Source organism: Myotis myotis, unplaced genomic scaffold (assembly GCF_014108235.1).
Source record: "Myotis myotis isolate mMyoMyo1 unplaced genomic scaffold, mMyoMyo1.p scaffold_m19_p_19, whole genome shotgun sequence".
Taxonomy (NCBI): Eukaryota; Metazoa; Chordata; class Mammalia; order Chiroptera; family Vespertilionidae; genus Myotis; species Myotis myotis.
In genome coordinates this window covers 31,221,957-31,240,426 of record NW_023416323.1, presented here as the reverse complement: position 1 = coordinate 31,240,426, position 18,470 = coordinate 31,221,957, and the positions used below count along the sequence as shown (strand labels likewise).

At 56.9% G+C, this 18,470-nt stretch overlaps 2 protein-coding genes across 7 annotated transcripts; one reads left to right on the top strand and one right to left on the bottom strand.

Annotated features, from left to right (window-relative positions):
- The first annotated feature begins 8 nt into the window (after positions 1 to 8).
- TMEM208 (transmembrane protein 208) lies at positions 9 to 2,188 on the top strand. Of its 2 annotated transcripts, none has more exons than XM_036345122.1 (6): positions 9 to 142; positions 775 to 870; positions 1,279 to 1,338; positions 1,420 to 1,556; positions 1,700 to 1,802; positions 1,902 to 2,188. In XM_036345122.1, the coding sequence occupies exons 1-6, from the start codon at positions 137 to 139 to the stop codon at positions 2,037 to 2,039; spliced, it is 540 nt and encodes a 179-aa protein (XP_036201015.1). In that variant the 5' UTR covers positions 9 to 136; the 3' UTR covers positions 2,040 to 2,188. The 2 variants fall into 2 exon arrangements, with proteins under 2 accessions (XP_036201015.1, XP_036201016.1); XM_036345123.1 differs by having other exon boundaries at positions 1,718 to 1,802; positions 1,902 to 2,039.
- A 112-nt stretch (positions 2,189 to 2,300) lies between these two features.
- On the bottom strand, positions 2,301 to 18,020 carry FHOD1 (formin homology 2 domain containing 1). 5 transcript variants are annotated; one of them, XM_036345108.1, is made up of 24 exons: positions 17,746 to 18,020; positions 10,366 to 10,472; positions 9,909 to 9,973; positions 9,556 to 9,623; positions 9,377 to 9,482; positions 9,209 to 9,303; positions 8,833 to 8,944; positions 8,655 to 8,749; positions 8,415 to 8,558; positions 8,150 to 8,295; positions 7,909 to 8,070; positions 7,748 to 7,771; positions 7,296 to 7,349; positions 6,349 to 6,464; positions 5,649 to 6,262; positions 5,166 to 5,321; positions 4,544 to 4,726; positions 4,340 to 4,459; positions 4,102 to 4,263; positions 3,519 to 3,709; positions 3,235 to 3,427; positions 2,991 to 3,153; positions 2,714 to 2,911; positions 2,301 to 2,636 (listed from the first exon to the last, which is right to left on the bottom strand). In XM_036345108.1, the coding sequence occupies exons 1-24, from the start codon at positions 17,944 to 17,946 to the stop codon at positions 2,554 to 2,556; spliced, it is 3,558 nt and encodes a 1,185-aa protein (XP_036201001.1). In that variant the 5' UTR covers positions 17,947 to 18,020; the 3' UTR covers positions 2,301 to 2,553. The 5 variants fall into 5 exon arrangements, with proteins under 5 accessions (XP_036201001.1, XP_036201005.1, XP_036201002.1 ...); XM_036345112.1 differs by having other exon boundaries at positions 10,356 to 10,472; positions 17,746 to 17,880; XM_036345109.1 differs by lacking the exon at positions 7,748 to 7,771 and having other exon boundaries at positions 17,746 to 17,946.
- Positions 18,021 to 18,470: the final 450 nt, after the last annotated feature.

The window sequence follows — 18,470 nt, the reverse complement described above, 5'->3', positions numbered from 1 at the left end:
GTGCTCCACTCACTTCCGTCCCAGTTGTGACGATTTGGGTCTGCACCGGAAGTGCCTGTGCTGCCGATGTGGGACTTGGTGATTGCGGTTTCATTCTCTATTCCTTGTTCCCCCGGCTGGGTATTTGCGTCGCACCATGGCGGTAAGGAGAGCGGGTAGGGCGGGGTCCGCATCGGCAAAGCACTCCCAGGGCCTGGGAGACTGAAAACAGGAGGGACATCAAGAGAAGCGGGTCGGCCAGAGGGGGCGCCATTCGGTGGCCGGGCCGTACTAGATGCACGGGGGTGGAAGGGAGCGGCGCTGGACCGTACCAGAACGGGTGCCGGAGTGGGGGTGGGTGTCAGTATCACATAGTAACCGGAATTGCCTAAAGATCTGAGGGGCCAGAAGGGTGTGGGCGTCAGCCGAGATCTTGCCCACTCCAGCGGAGGCCGGAGAGGGGCGCTATTCAACGCCACTCAGGAATTCCCCGTGACGGGGTCATCAGCCCAAAGCCGTAGCTTACCGGGGAAGCCAGGCGGTGTCAGCCCAGTGGTGTATTGTCCGAGGGTGTGCAGGAGGCGAGCATTGCCGAGGTTGTTGGAAGGATGGTTTCTGCCTTAAGCAGGATTGCCTGGAGGAGGGGTAGGCATCCCGAGGATTGTGCCAGGTTTGAGCACCAACGGGAACTGGCTGAGGTGCAGCTGGGACTCTGCAGCTAACCAGACTGGTGGGGAAGGGGAAGAGGACCCTGCTGAGGAGGGCTCTGACAGGCCTCTCACCATTCTTCTGCAGCCCAAGGGCAAAGTGGGGACAAGAGGGAAGAAGCAGATATTCGAAGAGAACAGAGAGACCCTCAAGTTCTACCTGCGGATCATACTGGGGGCCAATGTGAGTGCCTGGCTCTTATTTCTGTGCCCGCCCAAGGTCCCAGAGCCCTCAGTTCTGGGTGGTGGGGGCTGCGGCAGTGGTATGGTGGTGGTATGTGAGTCAAGGCTTTAGAAGAAAATTCCAGAAATAAATAAGTAAATCGGTCCTGTACAGAGGAAATGTTGAGTAGTCAAAACAAAACAACAAAATGAGATGGACTCAAGAGCCTTTACCACTCCAAGTACAGAGGCTTCTTTCCTAGGCTGATGTGTCAGAGGGTAGTCTGGGTACTCAGACCTCTGTTTCCCCCATCCCTTAAGAAACAACCTGTCTTCTTCCACAGCCTGGCCAAACTCTTGGTCAGAGTCAAGGGAGGTCCATGGTTTAGGGGTAGCTTTGATCCCAGCCTGATCCTGTGTCTGCTTGCAGGCCATTTACTGTCTTGTGACCTTGGTCTTCTTCTACTCATCTGCCTCATTTTGGGCCTGGGTAAGTGTTCCCCATCCTGGGAAGTGGGTACACACATAGGGTTAGTGGCTGGCCTTTGATACTCCCACTCTTGTTCTGCAGATGGCCCTGGGCTTTAGTCTGGCTGTATATGGGGCCAGCTACCACTCAATGAGCTCAATGGCACGGGCGGCCTTCTCTGAGGATGGGGCCCTGATGGATGGTGGAATGGACCTCAACATGGAGCAGGGCATGGCAGAGTGAGTGTCCCCCGCCGCCAGCTCAGGTGAGCGGCCCCAGGGCTGTGGTGCTGGGGCCCAGATAGCCCAAGACCCACAGCTGCCTGCAACTTGAAGGGGTGGGAGGTGAATTGGGGCCCATCTACTATTTTTGGCCCCTGCAGTCTCCCTTCCATCCACAGGCACCTGAAGGATGTGATCCTACTGACAGCCATTGTGCAGGTGCTCAGCTGCTTTTCCCTCTACATCTGGTCCTTCTGGCTCCTGGTGCGTGGGTTGTTCGACTCCCAAGAAGGGGCTGGGGCATCTAACCATTCTCTTCTTTCATTTCCTGAACCTGGCTTCAAGTTACCTTTTCTCTCCTAGGCTCCAGGACGGGCCCTTTACCTCCTGTGGGTGAATGTGCTGGGCCCCTGGTTCACGGCAGACAGTGGTGCCCCAGCGCCGGAGCACAATGAGAAAAGGCAGCGCCGGCAGGAACGGCGGCAGATGAAACGATTGTAGCCACTAACGTTGTGACCACTGGTTGCTGGGCCTTAGGTGGTTCTATCAGGCTGTATGGCCCCATGCTAGGAGTAACGAGGGCCTAGTCCAGGGGCCAAAAGCAGTCTAAGGCATAGGATTGTTGAATAAATGGCTTAGAATGTGGCTAATGGCTGTGTGATGATGAGGCGTGAGGCAGGAAGAACCAATTCTTTGGTATTTCCCTACTGCTATAGACCTTGAAAGCTGGGGTCTATACCTTGAAAGAAAAAGCTCTTGAATTGGCTAAGAAAACTTTATTATGCTCCACGTGTTCAGGGAGCTCATGCATACACACACACACACACACACACACACACACACACACACACACACAAAACACACAAACACAGATAATACTGCTGAAGGCACTGGCCACTGGGTACAGAGTGACCCCAGGGTTGAGAAGATGCCCAGAATTCTGCTCTGGCCCTTCTTCTATATAGTCTTTTGCATGCAGGCTGTGGCCCAGGTAGATATTCTGGAGGCAGTGGCTTCACACCTCCAGGCCAGGTCCCTTGCTCAGTCCCAGTGCCTGCACCAGGTCTTCTCCAAGTCCGCTCTTCAGTGTCCGTCTCACTGCAGGGACAGAGCAGGGTTGGAGGGGATTGATTTCTGGGGATAAAGCGGGCAGCAGGTATGTGGGGAATACTCACAAGATTTGCGGTTGCCACGGGAACGCTTGCGTTCCCGAGCAGCTAAGGCACGAGGACTGCTCTTGGTCACTGACTGCACCAGCAGGTCCATGATCTCATCTGAAGTGTCACTGGGTGAACTGGAGCCTGGGGATTCTTCTGGGGGTGCATTGGAGGCCCCCACTGCTGTGGGCATTGGGGAGCTGCTCTGGACCAGGCCTGAGAGAGACCAGATAGGGAGGTCAGGCCAAGGTGGCCCCAAAGCAAAATCCGTTCCCCTAGCGGCCACAGGTCCCACCTCTGCTGCGGCGGCTGTGTGTGGCCTCTTCAGGCTTACTGGTCAGCAGGCTCTTCATGCTGGCGTGACTGTCTGCATCACCCTGGCCTGGCCCACTACCCACAGCCACTGGGACAGATGGGTTGCTGGGGGCTTCCCCAGCCACTCCTGAGAACTTCTCTGTCTGGAGAGGGGAGAATGATGAGCTGGGAGCCAGGGAAGGAAACCATGGGAACGACAGTCAAAACCTGGAAGGGGCACGCACCTCAGTGATCATGCGTCCCCGGGTCTTGTTGCGCTCACGGTATGTGGCCCGCTTCTGCTGCTGCTGGAGCACCCGATCCCGGCAAGTCCGGTACTCCAGCGAAAACTCCCGCAACGTGTGGCAGAATTGCATGATGCGCACTTCACGGGCTGCCTGTGCGGTGTACCCCAGGTACAGCAGGAAGGCGTGGAACCTAGGCAGGTCAGGATAGGAAGGGATGGTGAGTCCTACTTGGGGGTGAGGGACAGTGGTGGCGGTCCTGCCTCTCGGGCCCACAACCCCACCTGTTGCAGACACGGCGGTGCACTACTCGCAGCATGGTAACGCGTCGGGAACAGTGGGCCAGGAACTGGGTGAGGCGGGTACGCAGGGCCGGGGCCAGCTCATGCTTGGCCAAGCTCCGCAGACTCTCCTCAGCTGCACGGCTCCGATGCTCCAGCTGCCCCAGGTTCTCAGCCAGCTGTTCAAAGTCCACCTGGAAAAGCAGGGGGGTACACAGGTTGTCCCCGCACAAGAAGGTACTGCCTGAGGCTGCCTCTGTGTCAGGCTGGTGAGCCAGGCCAGAGGAACACAGAGGAGATGCAACCATTGCCCTCCAAAAGTTCACCGTTTACCACAGGAAACAGACAAGTCCATTTGGTCCAATGGGGAACAGAGAAGGTTTCTTGGGGAAGCAGCGGCTAAACTGAGACCCAAAGACTGAGTAGGGATAGCCAGGCCAATAGAGGGAAGCATTTCTGGCACAAACATCTGTAGCCGAGCCACCCCTGGCACAGCTGCAGAAATAGGAGGGGAGAAGCCAGCCCCAGGAAGCAGCACTCCCTGATGCCCTGGCCAATTTTATTCAAGCCCCTGGCTGGTGCTAACCTTGGCACAGCGGGTCAGGGCGGGGATTTCTGAGTAGAGGTCGGAGGAATCAGGCCGCATCTGGAGCACCAAGGAGCAGAGATGGTGCAGCAGCGACTGCCTGCGCACGGTGTCCTTCACCTCTGACACTTTCTCCAGGTAGCTCAGCTCAAAGCCACTGCTCTGAAAGGACTTTGTCTGAGCCTGGGCCGGGCTGGCTCCGGAGCCTGGCTCCCAGCCCTCATGCGCTGTCACTCACTTGGGAGCCATTGAGGAAGTTGCCCACAGCCAGAAGGGTGGCCAGAATGCAGCGGAAGGTGGCATTATGCACCAGCTGTTCCATGCCCACTTTCAGGTCAAACAGTGGCTCTGCGATTTCCTGGTGTGGGAGGCCAGGGACTCAGACTACATGGTCATCATACTCATCTGCCCCCACTGACTGTCCCACCCATGACCCAGGTACCCGTTCCATGCTGTCATAGTCCAGCTTGAAGGCCCAGAGTTGTAGGCGGGCAGCCAGGCCCCCGATGGAGGCAAGAGTCATCAGGAAAGTCTCAGCTGGGGCCAAAGGTATGTCAGGGTTGGCCAGTTGGGCCTCCTCGATCTTCTGCCGCTCCTCTTCCGTGGGCATCATGGTCAGTAGTTTCTGAGGACACAACCACCACCCCATACAGGCCAGTAAGTGCTGGCCTGAGGCCTCAGGTGTTGGTCTTGACTCCCCCTAGGCCAGTGGTTCTCAACCTTCTGGCCCTTTAAATACAGTTCCTCATGTTGTGACCCAACCATAAAATTATTTTCGTTGCTACTTCATAACTGTAATGTTGCTACTGTTATAAATTGTAATGTAAATATCTGATATGCAGGATGGTCTGAGGCGACCCCTGTGAAAGGGTCGTTCAACCGCCAAAGGGGTCTCGACCCACAGGTTGAGAACCGCTGCCCTAGGCTATCTGGGGGAGCCCCAGGGTCTGGGGACTGCTATGCCAAGCCCCTTCCCACTACTAGAGGGTCAGGAAATGCCCACTGACCAAAGGAGAGGGCTGGACCTCCCACTCCCTTCCACACCCCCAGCTGGCTATCCCTACCTCAATGCCGTCCTTGCTGACAGCAAACTCATCGAAGTTGACCAGGGCAGCCTTAATGACATGCACCGGTGGCAGTGTGGTTAGACCAATGTTGATAGCGTTGCTGCGCTTGGGGTCCAGCACTGTGGTCATTGTCCGGCGGCCCTCACCAGCTTTCTTTGAGGTTGAGGGAAGGAGAGTGTAAGTTTGGGAAAGGGACTAGCTGGGGCAACAACCTAAGAGGACACTTCAAGGGCCCCCTCCAAATAGTGTGGTCACCCTACAACTGGGGATGGACCTGGGATGTTTAAAGCCTTGGGATGAGCTTAGATACTAGTTAGGGCTGTGCTGATCCCTGTTGAGACCTCAGACAAGTCCCCGCCCCTCTCTTTGCCTCGCTTTCCCTACGAGGGAAATGAGCAGCAGCCCCAATAGTTAGGACCCTTGAGCTCTGATTCCCTCCCCTCGCCACTGGGGTTACCTTGCAGATGAGGGTGCGTTTACCTTGGAAGGTAATACGTCCTTGGCACGGGACTCAAACAGGTGTTCCAGCCGGGCTGTGTCCACGGAGACAGGCTCCAGGGAGGCCCACAGGGTGGAGCCGGGCCCAAAGCGGCTCCCAGAGCTTCCATGGCCCCCAGCCAGCTTTAGCTCCCGCCAGAAGAGTTTGACTGTCTTCCTCTTGGTGGGGAGGGCTAGGCCGTCAGGCGCTGATGGGGGAAGAGGGGCAGCTGGCAGTGGTGGAGGTGGTGGGAAGGGGCCTTTGATGGGTGGGAGAGGTGGGGGTGGAGGAGGTGGGGGGCCTTCGGAGAGCAAGGGCAGTGGGGGTGGTGGGGGCGGGACCCCTTTCCCAGCCTCTACAGTCTCTATGTTCAGTATGTCCTGGTCTTCGTCCTCCCTCAGATCTGAGAAGTCCAGGTCCCCAATGCAGAGCTTGGGTACATGGGTAGAGAACTTCTGGGTGGGCTCAGCCTTGGGGCTTGGTGGAGCCAGTGGCTCCTTGGGCTCTGGCTCAAGGCTCCTCTGGGACCTGAGCAGGACTCGGGGGGCAGGGCTCTGGGGTGTTTTGGGTACAGAAACTGGGACCGGTTCAGGGGAACTCCACAGTTCCCGGGCATCTAAAAAAGAGAAGCAGCTGTCAGTATCATGCCCTCTGTGGGGCAACAAGGAGACATGGGTAGATTCTGCCCACCCACCCGCTCACCTGGGTGTCCATCAGCCTCATCGGGCACTGCCCCAGCCAAGGCCTCTGCCCGGCCCTGGGCCAGCGCAGCCTGCTTCTCTGTTTCTGCCGCTGCCACATTCTCCAGGAACCGGGCTCTGGGGGGAGGCACTTGTCAGTGAGGGTGTCTGACACACCCCAGCCCAGGGTGGTGCTCATGCTGGTCCCCTGGGCACTGCCCCTAATTGCAGGCACACACAGACACACAGGAACAGACCATGCGCCAAGCAGACCCAGGACCCAACCCCCCAAGTCCAGCCCCTGTTCAATCCTCCACATCTGGGGAGGGTCACTTCCAACCCAGCATACCAGGTCAATGTACAGAGAGTTCTACTTAATGTCTAACTTGCAACCTTGCTATTCATGTTAATTGTCCTGATTCTAGACAAGGACCCTTAGAGCAGGGGAAGGGAACAGCTGTGCTAATGGGCACATCCCTCCCTTGGCATGTCTGCAGCTTCTGAGAACTATGACCTATGCCCAGAAAGGGGCCTGGTAGAGATAGGCACTCAGTTTATGTTGAAATAATGAGTGATCCAATGTCTCTTTCTGGGCCCCTCTAGCCTCCAATGGCTCTCAGTCCCGGCCCTTATCTTAGCCCTAGGTTGTTCCTCTACCTCCACACTGCACAGCACCCTAATTCCCCTCCCTGCCCTATTCCTGGGAGAATGGGCTCCAGGTTGGGAGTCCATGTCCTCATCTCTGGTCAAAGCTATCAAGGTATCACTATTGAAGCACAGGATCCACTATGACCTCAGGGAACTAATCCCAATGCTTAGTCCTTAGGTAACCGAGGAGGCAGAAGTCTGGGGGAAAAGGGGCCCGAGATCCCCGAGCTCTGGCTGCATCAGGCGAGTGGGACCCCGCTGGGAGAAGCAATGCTGAAGCCCTGAGCACATGGCAGGCCTGGCGAGCTGGCCTCTACTTACTCCAGCCTGGCCTGCCCAGTAGGGGGCTGGGGAACAGGTGGGCTCTCAGGGGCCCTGGGTGGGGGTGGGGGGGGGGGGGAGATGAGAGAAGAAATAGTAACTGTGGTGTCTGTTCCACCTGGAAGCCCAGTTGCTCACACCTACTCAGACCTGGGCAGTGCTATCAGGGATTCCTTCCCAGCCACAGTGGGAAGAGGAGGGGGTTGGGGAGGACATGACGAGAGGAAACTGTAAGTGGAGGGGAGAGACTGACATGAAGCCAGACAGGGTGCAGTAAGAGACAAAGAGCAGAACAAGAGTCAGAGACAGTGCCAGAGAAACAAAGACAGTAGGGGGCAGGGAGACAGATAACATTGGCCAAGACCAGACGTAATGCCAGAAGGAGATGAAGAGAAGCCCCAGGGGGAGGCAGTCCGGTCAGAGCCGAACCCCACCCCCCAGCAGTCACTTACCAAATAGGAGCAGTTTGGTGAAGTCTGGAAAGAAAGAGAGAAAGCACGCGTTTGGGCAGAGGAGGCCGAGGGTCCATGGAGGGGAGCAGAGCAGGAGGGACAGGTGGGAAGAGGATTCGGGGGGGGGGGGGGGGGCGGGTAGCCTCTATCTCCCTACTTACTTGTAGATGCTCCTCTCACAGGAGCTGTCAGCTGAGGACGCCACGGAGAGGGCAGGAAAGAGGTTCGCAGAGGTACAGAGGCCAGAGGCAGGGCCCATGGGGCTGGGCACTGGGCTTGTGAGTGGGTCAGGGCTGGAGGAGGAGGAGGAGGGCCCTGTGGGGCTGGAGGCGGGTCTGTCAGGAGACAGGTTACTCCTGGTGCATCCATCCCTCCTCCCCATGTGCTGAGGCATGTTCTTACCCAGGCTCCGAGGTGCGCACATGGCAGCCCCCGCCTTCTAGAGATCGGCGGCTCCTCTTGCCTTCCTCTGAAGAGGGCTTTCTACGCTCCCGCCGCCCACCTGCGGCGGCTTCCTCAATGTCTCCATCCTCCATCCGCAGGGCACTCTAGCAGACATGGGTCCAGATGTGAGCAACTGAGGTAGGGTGGGTGCTGGGAAACTGTGCCCCCTCCCTCCCCTCTTCTGACTCCCTGTTGGGCCCTGGCAGCCCAGCCCAGAGCCCACCTCATAGAGCACAAGCTGTGCACGTAAGTCGATGTCAGTGCCCGCAGCGCCCAAGTGCCGCTGGACCAGTGCCTCCATGCCCTGCTGCTCCAGTGCATCCGTCACGTCATAGAAGGAGTCCTGATCTGGGAGCGCTGCCAGCGTCTGGAGGTTGGGGATAGGAGGGTAAGGCTCATGGGAGCCTGAAGGCAGGAGCCTGAGGGGCTCATACCTGGCCTTTGGTTCCCCCTCCACACACACCTTGTTGATGAGGGTGACTGTGTACACCAGCAGCTCAGGGTCTGCACCATTCTTCTCCTCTAGGATGCACACCAGGTTGGCCCATGGCAGAGCACCTGCCACACAGAATGGGGAGCAGTCATGAGGAGGAAGGTAGGAGAAGGCTCTGAGTGGTGGGGAGGGAGGGATAGTCTCTGACCGGTGGTGCTGGCCACAGAGTTGACTGCGTAGATGAACAGCGGTGCATTGCTCTCAGAGTATTCCACAAACACCAGCAGCAGCTTCAGAGCTGTCTTCACCACCAAGCGGGACTAGGGGAGGGATAACCACATATGAGTGGGGCTTGGGCCAGAGCTGGGCCAGCTCCTGGTGCAGTGGGGGAAGGGCTCCCGGGGCTGGACCCAGACAGGAGAGTCTCAACAAAAGGACTCTGGCTGTAGGCCCAGGCATTGAAGTGCTTTTAGGCTTAGAGGGGCCACAGACTCACTCCATTCTTGCCCATTTTACAGGAGAGAAAATTGAGGCCCAGAGAGAGGCAGTGGGAAGGGGTGCATGGCTGGGGGAGGGCCATTTACCAGGCTGGCACACAACATGTACAGCCACTGCACGGTCTCAGTGTGGGCCACCACTCCCAGCATCCCATCCACAAAAAGCATCACCTGGCCCAGTGCTGAGGACACAGAAACAAGAGATCAGTAAGGGGTCATTGAAAGCAAGGGTCCTGGGGGAGGAGTGGGGCTGACCTCGGAGGATGTAGCTCTGGTAGTTGTGGTCAGCAGCAGCACCCACACGGATCAGGCAACTCAGCCCCTCTGAGTGCACAAATTCAGGCACCAGGTCCTTGTCCTCCTGGGGGCACCATGGGGGAGTTTAAGGGGGCTGAGGCTAGGATGCCCACCCCCAGCCCACCTCAGGGCCTCACCTGGAAGATCTGCTTTAGTGAGAAGAGAGAGCGGCGGAGCTCAGGGCCACTGGAGCCATACAATTTTTCTGCAAGGGGTGGATGGACATAGTAACCTCAAGGGGACATAGGCAACCTCAGAGAATATTCTAGTATTCTTGAACCCCCAACTCCTCCTCTACTTACTCCCTGGCTCTGGGCAGCCCCCACTACAGTCTAGCTGCAGCATTAGCCTTGGCCCTAGAAGGACAGGTCAGGATAGGAATGGGGGGGGGGCACCTATTCTATCTCTGATCTGTCCTGTCTACTGTCCAGTACATGCCTGAAAGAAACTGAGCCAGCTGGGCTGGACATTGATGCCCTCACACACTCACCTAAGATGGCATTGACTCTCACGGAGAGCTGGGTCCGCAGGATCAATGTAGGCTTCCGCCCTTTGCTGGAATCAAGCAGCACAGTCAGCACCTCCCAGCTCATTCTGCGGGGTCCCTTCCCCCACACCAAGGCAGCCAAAGACCTCCCCACATGCCAACTGAGGCCCAGCTCCTTCCTCCCCAACTGCTCCTCTAAGTCCAAGGGTTGGCCAGACAGAAGAATTTATGCAAATACGGGTATCTCAGATATGTGGGAGAGCCCCTGCTCCATCCTGGGTAGCAGGTAACACTGGCCAGGCCTTGGGATTCCCCTGGCACAGTTCCCTGGGGCAGCAGGAGGTGACCAGCATGTGTCCTTGGCTAGAGATCAGGTGTCTTGGCTGCTGACACCTGAGCCAGCCTCTGGTGGGGGCAAGGTTGTGGCCAGCCTTATGTTCCTGGTCTCACCAGCTCTGACCTGATCTCTTCATAGAAGCCCTCCAGCATTTCCCGCTGCTCTTCCAGGGACAGCTCAGGGTCCAGGTAGTATCCAGAGGGAGACACTTGCAGGGCACAGTCCTCTAGCTGGGGGCAAAGAGAACAGCTGTCAGGGATGGGGTAGAGGTGGCAGGGGTAGGTACGGAGACCTCATGACCTCCTACCTCCTACTCAGGGTGCTGGCAGAGAGGCACACCACAAGGGCAGCACCATAGCCAAGCATTCCTTTAGCAATCCTTCATGTGCCTACTATGTGCAAAGCCTTTGTATGTACTATGTCTTCTCCTGGCTAGCACTTACCGGTTCTTTAGGTTTCAGATTACATAAGGCTTTTTTGAAAAGACTTCCTGGACTCTTCTGCTGTGCAATGCTATGCAACCCACTCCATGCCATGTGTGTACCCTACTCTGAGGCCTTCCCCAGGGCAGTATAATATCCTAGACACTAGGCTTCTTCCCCTTTAACCGTGTGTTCTCTGGGTTCGGGCACCATGTCAGTCTTGCTGCATGCTATATCCTCAGAGCCTAGCCTAGCATTTGGCACATTGTAAGTTCTCACTAAACATGTATCGAGTTAATGAACATAAATGAGGAACGAGAATGGAGAGAGATGGAAGGAAGTTCCTGCCTTCGAGGAAGTTCACAGCCCCGTGGGGTGATAAGCTGTAGCCACAAGCATTCAAGACCTGGGAGGAAGTGTTAAGGGAAAAAGAAAAAAGAAAAGAAAAAAGAAAAGAATGCTGGTGTTATTGGTGGAAGTGGGGTATCCACTGGTGAAAGTGGGGGATCCCTTTACCCACTGGGTGTTGGGGATCGGGTTCTTACAATATCTTGAGAAAAAGAATTTTCTAAGATTTGCATGGGAGAATGAGTGATTTTTACTTGCGTGGAATATATCCCTGGGTTTCAAAAGTCCCATAGCCCTTAAACCAGTCCAGGAAAAGGTGCAGCCAGGGATTCAGCAGAGCCAAAAGCAAAGCCAGTGTCCTCAGTTTCCGTTCCACGGTGGAGTTAAATCCGGCACAGCATCAGGCTAGTCACAGTCCGTCAGTCCATTGTGTGGGATCCACAGGCTGTGGGCCATGTGGACGAATATAGAGGAGTGTGCCCCTGCAACAACTGGACCAGGAGCCAGCACGCAAGAGAGGGAACCTGCTTGTTTAGGAGCTTATGTATCTCAGATTTTGCGCCCTTGCAGTGGCCACGCCTATTCTGGCCAATGACCTGGCTCCTGGGTGTGACTGACAGATAATTACCTCTCCTATGTCACCCAGACTTCACTGGGCATGCCTAAATACTCCATCTTCCCTTTGTTCCTTTCCAGTTAATTAATAATTGGGTTAAATACAACGATATCACTGGGAGGTGCAAACCCAGCTGGGAGGTGTATGTGTATCCCTGAATTAAGACAGTGAATAGCAGGCGCTAATACACAGGCTCCCAGTCCCTCCAGGCCTGAGGGTCTTTGCCATGTTCTCACGTGGGCTACAGTGACCATAGTCCTACCTGGACCTCAGAGGCCTCCAAGGAGCCTATTGAAAACCAGATTTTAGGGTCTGACTCAGTCAGACTATAGTGGGTCCCTAAAACCTGCATCGTAACAAGAAGGCACATGCTTCCCACGTCTCTCTCCCACTGAGCCTGGCTCCCCTCCACTACTGGGCAGGACACTTGGCTCCTTGAGAAGTACTTGTAGAAGGGCCTAGTAAGGTGATTGTGGAGAGTCTGATGGCAGCACTGTGCCTCTCCTGGACACCTCCCCCATAGCAAAGTCCCCTTGACTTGAGTGGCTCTCCTCCTTGAGGTGCTATGACCCAGAGAGAGCCCCCTCTGCAGAGTCAGGGTGCCTGAGGTCTCCACCTTACTGGGAATAAAAGTCCTGTTGTTCTGTCAGTCCTGCCTTGCTCTGGACCTAGCCCAGGGGCTTCCAGCTGCCCTTGGTCCCTTGAGGGGAAAGGGAGTCCAGCTCCTGCCCCCACCTCTGCCTCTGCGTAGCATCCCTGCTGTGCCTGAGAGCCTGACCCAGCTCCTTCCTGGCAGTTCAGGCTCTTCCTGTGAGGCCCTTGGGTGACCACCTCCCCCCACTGACTGGGGCATGGGACATAGAACAAATACTGCAGCCTGTTCTGTCCCACTTCCTGCCTGGCTGCCTGCCCTTCCCTGGGCGCCTTGGGCGGGCCTGGCCTCTCTCTCCTCCGTAGGAGCAGAGTCATCTTCTCCAGGGCCGACTGGGAATAGGCCTGAGCTGGGAGGGGTAAGGCCCCTGGGCTGGGGTACCTTGTCCAGGGCCAGCTCAGCTGAGGGCAGCCCCACATTCCTCCTGATCCCTCTTCCCACAGATGACTCAGCAGCCTACCCTCCCTACCCCCATCCAGGCACAGCTGCATCTCCTTCTGGGACCCTAGAGAAACATATCTCCCCCAGAGCTGCAACCCCCCTCAGGGATCCCCCAAATCACACACATAGAGAACAGCTCATCCAAACATTCATGAACTGGGCTGGTTTTAGGTTCTGAGGACAGACAGAGAACAAGACACTGCCTCTGCCTTCCCTGCTTTCCAGCTAGTCCTGGAGGCAGGCAGGCTTGACTCAGAGAAAGGCCACAAATAAATGTAGAGGCACAATGGCCAAGGGTGCCAAGCAAGGGGAGAGGAGGAGTTATATAAAGATAAACACTGGAGGGGTGATCGATTATATGCAGTAACTGCTTATAAACCCAGGTATATATGGTCAGGTATATACAAGGTGTCCCCCAAAAATGTATACACACTTGGTATAATTATAAAGCCAGTGTTTATTAAAATATATTTCATTTTCAAAATGTAATAGAAATTAGCTGTTAAAGTGTGTATACATTTTTTGGGGACACCTGTATATACATGCTCGCTGGCCAGGCACAGGCCCAAGAAGCACACCCACGGAAAGCTCGGGCCCAGCACGCTTTCTTCCTCTCCTGCATGAATACTTGCACGCTCTAGTCCCAAGTGTGCAGGGTACCTGGGATGCCTGTATCCCTGTCGGGGACGGGGTCCTCAAGACTAAGTGCTTACCACCCCAGCCTCCTCAGATGAGCAGGTTTAAACCCTGGTGGTTAGTGGCTTTCCTAACCATGTCACCTGTCTAATTCTGCCAGTGCCCCATTTATGGAGAGGAGACTCATGGGTAATTGGCAACCCAAAGCCTATAGGACAATGCCCCCCTCCTCCAGCTGTTTGTCTTGGATGGAGATGGGGAAGGGGGTTCAGGTCAGGCAAGCAGCAAAGAGCAGAGACTTCCACCAGCTGAGTGGTGCTTGTCCCTCACACCCCTGGCCCCTTTCTGGGGTCACCCTTCTGAGAGCCAAACCTCTGGGCCTTGTTTCTCACACCCTGGGGCTGGGCCAGGCCTGAGTAAGCCCAAACTCTGGCCCCTGCTGACAGTGCTTAGGGTCAGCACATGGTCAGTGTAGGTCTACGTCCGTGACTCCCTCCTGGCTCTTGTCTTCAACACTTCTCTGCTGTCTTCTTGGGGTGGTGTCCCTCCTCCATTCTTCCCAGGCTCAGCCCCTCACTTCAACCTCCAGACTACGTTCCTTTGGATTCTCTGGGCTCAGGTTTTGCTGGCAGCCCTAACTAACTTGTTACATATGATTTTATATGCAGGGCCAAGCTTAGGGGACCCTGGTGTCTACTCCCCAGTATTTTTCATAGCATTGTAATCAGGTGAGAATGAATATGCCAGTGGCAGGGTACAAAGAAGACAGAAAAGAGGACAGAATTATATGCTGGAGGACTCTTGTTTTAGGAAATAATTTAACTGCCCTTTTCTTCCCCTTTCCTATACACACAAGACCCTGTGAACTATGAACCTCTTTTCCTGTTATCTCAGATCTCCAAGGAGACCATGACTTCCTGGTTGAGATGACATGGATGGGCTTTGAGGAGGGACACCCACTTGTTTTGCCTCCTCTGTGTAATACACTGGGCTGCCTAGTTTGATTCTGATAATCCTTTGACAGGTGAGGAGACCAAGAAATTCAGTGGATTTGCACCTGCTGCACAACCAGGAACGGGCCTAGGGCTAACTGACCTAGGTCTTAATTACCCAGAAGTTCATTGGAAGTGCGCCAGGGAACCCTGAGGGTAGTGGAATGAGGGTTGGGGCCTATAGGGTTGCCAAGTGCTGAAGACAGCCTCTCAGCTGTCTGGACTCTACAAATACCCCAAACTGGTCCTCCCAGTTCCAGCAAGGGAATGCTAATGAACACACACACACCATACATGTTGGGGTAATAGTGCCTACTTCTGCCAGGATCTAGGTCTGAGTCCTTCACGAGGTTACTTAGCCCAGAATGATCAGTGACATGCCAGCCATAGGGAAAGTGGGGAGGCCATGACTCATGCCCACATCCTAATCTTCTACAATCTCCCAAAGAAACCTCTCTATCAGGGGGCTAAAGGACTCAGTTCATCATCAGAGCATCCCTTCTTACCCTTAAGAATCCTCTGGGACCCCTCCAATTGGTCTCTGTCCCAGTATGTCAGTTTAACACTTAGCCTCCTAGCCTATCCTGCTTCGGAAGGGTAGACTGAGGCTGGAGCAAGGAGGGGGCAAGGTCAGGACACATTCTAGGACAGTGCCACCCCTGTCCTACTCTAATCTTTAGTCACAGCTGGGGAAACAAAGTTGCTGGTAATGGACAGATTTCTAGGGCCATCTCTGCTGCTAGGAGTAGGGGGTTCCTCTAGCCTTTGCATCAGGGTCAGAGCAGCACCAGGTCCCTCTGCTCAGAGCCCAGGGAGAAGTCAGTGCTATCCCAGATGTGGCAGGGCCTTTGGGTGTAAGGGAGAGGCTCCTGAGGCACCACCCCAAGAGCAAAGGTAGTAGGGAGGGTAAGGAGGTGAGCGGCAGGGCCAGAGGGCCTGGTTGCCCCTGGTGCAGGAGCAGGTTCCTGGACTGGGAGTAGGTTCTGGCAATAGAGGGAAGATAGATATTCCTGAGTTTCCCCGGAGACATCAGGCATGGCCGAAGGCACTGCCAGGACCCTGCCTCACCCGCCTCTTAGGGCCAGGAGATGAGTCAGAGGCTGTGGCCAGGAGCTTCCTCCTAGACTGAAAGGAAATGAGCAAGGCCCTCTGTGGTGTGAAAGCTCCAAGTCTTTTAAAAAGGAAGAAGCCCTAGGGGAACTCAATAGGGTGTGTGGTGTGGAGCCCCAGAGGGAAAGTGGGCTGGGTCTCTGCTCCCGCCCCCCCATCCCAGGGAGGGGGCAGGGTCTACAGGGATGATGGGGGTCAGTGCCCAGACTGGGAGGGCAGACTTGGCTATGTCCTGTTCCTTTGCTGGACAACTGTACAGAGGATGAAGCAGGGAGTACAAAACCCCTCCCTCATTTCTGCTGTACAGCCCTGCACAGGGACGCCTGGATTTCTGGGTCACCTCTCCCCTCTAGAGACTATGAAGGCAGGCCTGAGTCATGTCTGTGCCCCTGGGGCACCCACTTATAGGACTAGGGGAGGAACCAGTTGTTGACATTTCTTGCAAAAAAGGGCCCTGCTCCCCCTCTCACAGATCTCTGATGTCCCTGACCCTACCCTATTCTGAGCCCTTCTTCCTCCGGCCTTCTATTCTGGGGCTGTGGTCACAGTTTATATTTGGGATGAGCACATCACAGTGCATCTGACCATTGCTGGCAGAGCTGTCAGCCCCAGGGAGTCCTGCTCTAGGCACTGTGGTAGCCCCATGTGTCCACCCCCATATCCTGCCTGTGGGGGATATGACAGTCCCTCAAGTACACCAGGTGGGAGATCCTGAAAGTGGGGAAGCGAGGAAGGACTGAGTTGGCAGAGATGACACATTCTCTGAGTTCAGTAGTGTCCTCAGCTAGGGAGCAGAGAACAGTGGGCAGAGCCTCTTTCCTGTAGCTGTCCTCCCAAATCTGCCCCTACTTGGAAAGTCCTGTCCTAGAGTAGGGGTGGTGGTGGGTGGAATACTGTGTTCTCGGTAGAGCTCCAGGCGTTTCAGGAACCTGGCCTCAGTTCAGCACCCCTCTCTCCCTAGCGCCCAAGCTGAATAGGAGGTGGCCTCCCGCTGGTGGACACGCACTTCTTCCAGGCCCACCTGTTTGCCCCTTTCAACAGAGCAGGCCGAGGGTGGAGAGGTGGGTAGATGTTGCATCAAAACTCTGGAATGGGCAGCGTGCTGACACTTTCAAGTCATGGCCTTGAATACCGGGCTTTTTCAGGGACACGTGCCATTCCCCAAGCCAATAGTCCCACCACCTCTCCCGCCCATTCTCGGAGGCGGGGCTGGCCCGCAGCGCGAGGAATGCAGGCCGGGGGGCCTGGCGCCCCGGGCACATTCCAAGGGAGACCCCGAGCCCGGGGGGCAAGTTTGCGCAACTCGGCGACCCAGCCAGGAGCAGGGGATTGCACCACCACCAACTCTCTCTCCTCGTCCGCACCGCTCAGTGTGGACTGGCTGGCGGGGCGGCCAGGTCGGTGGTAGTGGCCTCCCAAAGTCCTGGCCCGGAAACCCCGCGCGCCGGAAAGGGCTGCCTGCGGGGGGCTGAGCGCGGCGAGCGGGAGGAGAGGTAGGGCCCGCCATCTGGAAAAGGGCCTTCCCCGGTATTGTGCGCGAGTCGGTTCCGGGGCGCAGGCAAACTAGAGCAGGCCGGCGGTTTAAAATTAGCCCGGCCCGCCGCCTCCCTTCCAGCTGCTGGCCCGCGGCGGCGCGAGTACGGGTGGTGGGGGCGGTGACTCAAAGGGCTTTTCCACCAGCGGAGCCTCCCGCGCTCGGCTAGTCCCGGGCTGGGCTGCTTCTGGAGGACTCCCCGCACCCCGTTAAGTCTCTCCTCCTCCCAAGCCACCTCCCCACCCCCACCTGCAGGGGCAACACTCTACACAGCAGGACCCAATCCAACCTCCAGCAACCGCTCGAAGCCTCTGCCACCTATAGCGGCCCGCCCCGCCTCGTAGTTCCGCCCCCGCTTCAGGTGAGGTGAAGGCTGGTCCACACCTTCCCAGCTCCGCCTCCTGGGTCCGCTACCACTCAAACATCTACCGCCACCCAATCCACAGCAGTTGCCCAGGCAGACGGGCAGCTAGGAGCACCCCCTTCCCCTCGACCACCTCCCCAGGGGGGCCTCACTTTAAGGGGCAGCCTGGGTGGTGCAAACCACAAGCTCCCTTCTCCCTGCTTCAGTTTCCCCTCAGTCTGAGAGGCGTTCCCGCAAGCAGGGCTGCGCGGACCTTGGTCCTCAGCCCCAAAATATCCCGGAGGAGCGTACCCACTCCAGCCTCTCCCCGAGGGGCACCTCCCAAAGACTTTCATGGCACCAACCCTGAACCCTCGATCGCCCCCATACTTTCTCCGGCGCCTCTCACCTTGAGCGGCGCCCCCAGCAAGCGGTGCAGCGCGGGTATCTGTGCGCCCAGGGGCAGCGCCCCGTCCAGGCTGCAGGTGGGGGCCCGGCGCGGCTCCGGGAAGTTGGCACATGCAAAGGGATCGGTGTCCTCCAGGTACTGCACCCGCACGGTCACCACTGAGACCGGCTCCCCGTCCCCGCGGTCTTCCCCGCCAGCCATGGCTCTGCCACTGGCTCGCACCGCGCGTCTCGGACCAGGTCCTGGTCCCGCCGCGACAACTAAACTAGATTTGGGAGGGGCAGGACCGGACGCTGCAGAAGAGGGGCGGAGCCACTAGGGGGCGGGGCCGAGGAAGGAGGTGGAGCCAAGATTAGTCCCGGAAAGCGCGGGGGGGGGGGGCAACCACTGCCGGAGGCGGGGCTTGCGGCGAGCCACTCAGAGGGCGCGATCTTAATCCCGTTAGTTCTCTGGCGAGGCGGGCGGGAAAGCCCGAGCTCGCGCCCCGTCCTCGAGAGCGCGCCGGGGGCCGGAAGGCTTGTTGGGGCGCGGAGCAGTGAGGCTGCGCTCCTTGGAGGGATTACGAGGGCCGGTGGGGCGGAAATCTCCTCAGATAGTGGCTCGCCTGGTCTCCCTCGGTTTAGGGATGAGGTGGTCCTGACTCTTTCCGTTTGGAGCAAGAAGAGAAAATAAATTCCACTCATTTTGAAGGAAGCGGTGGTATCATTTTCCTTTAGTTGCGGGGA

Excerpts from the sequence above, each read along its gene's own strand:
- TMEM208 (XM_036345122.1), top strand. Across the intron at positions 1,557-1,699 it reads ATGGAGCAGGGCATGGCAGA|TCTCCCTTCCATCCACAGGC; the intron begins GTGAGTGTCCCC and ends TGGCCCCTGCAG. Across the intron at positions 1,803-1,901 it reads TCTGGTCCTTCTGGCTCCTG|GCTCCAGGACGGGCCCTTTA; the intron begins GTGCGTGGGTTG and ends TTTCTCTCCTAG.
- FHOD1 (XM_036345108.1), bottom strand. The coding sequence starts at position 17,946 with ATGGCTGGCGGGGAAGACCGCGGGGACGGGGAGCCGGTCTCAGTGGTG. Across the intron at positions 9,304-9,376 it reads CCAGAGCTACATCCTCCGAG|CACTGGGCCAGGTGATGCTT; the intron begins GTCAGCCCCACT and ends CTGTGTCCTCAG. Across the intron at positions 3,710-4,101 it reads CCCTGACCCGCTGTGCCAAG|GTGGACTTTGAACAGCTGGC; the intron begins GTTAGCACCAGC and ends CTGCTTTTCCAG.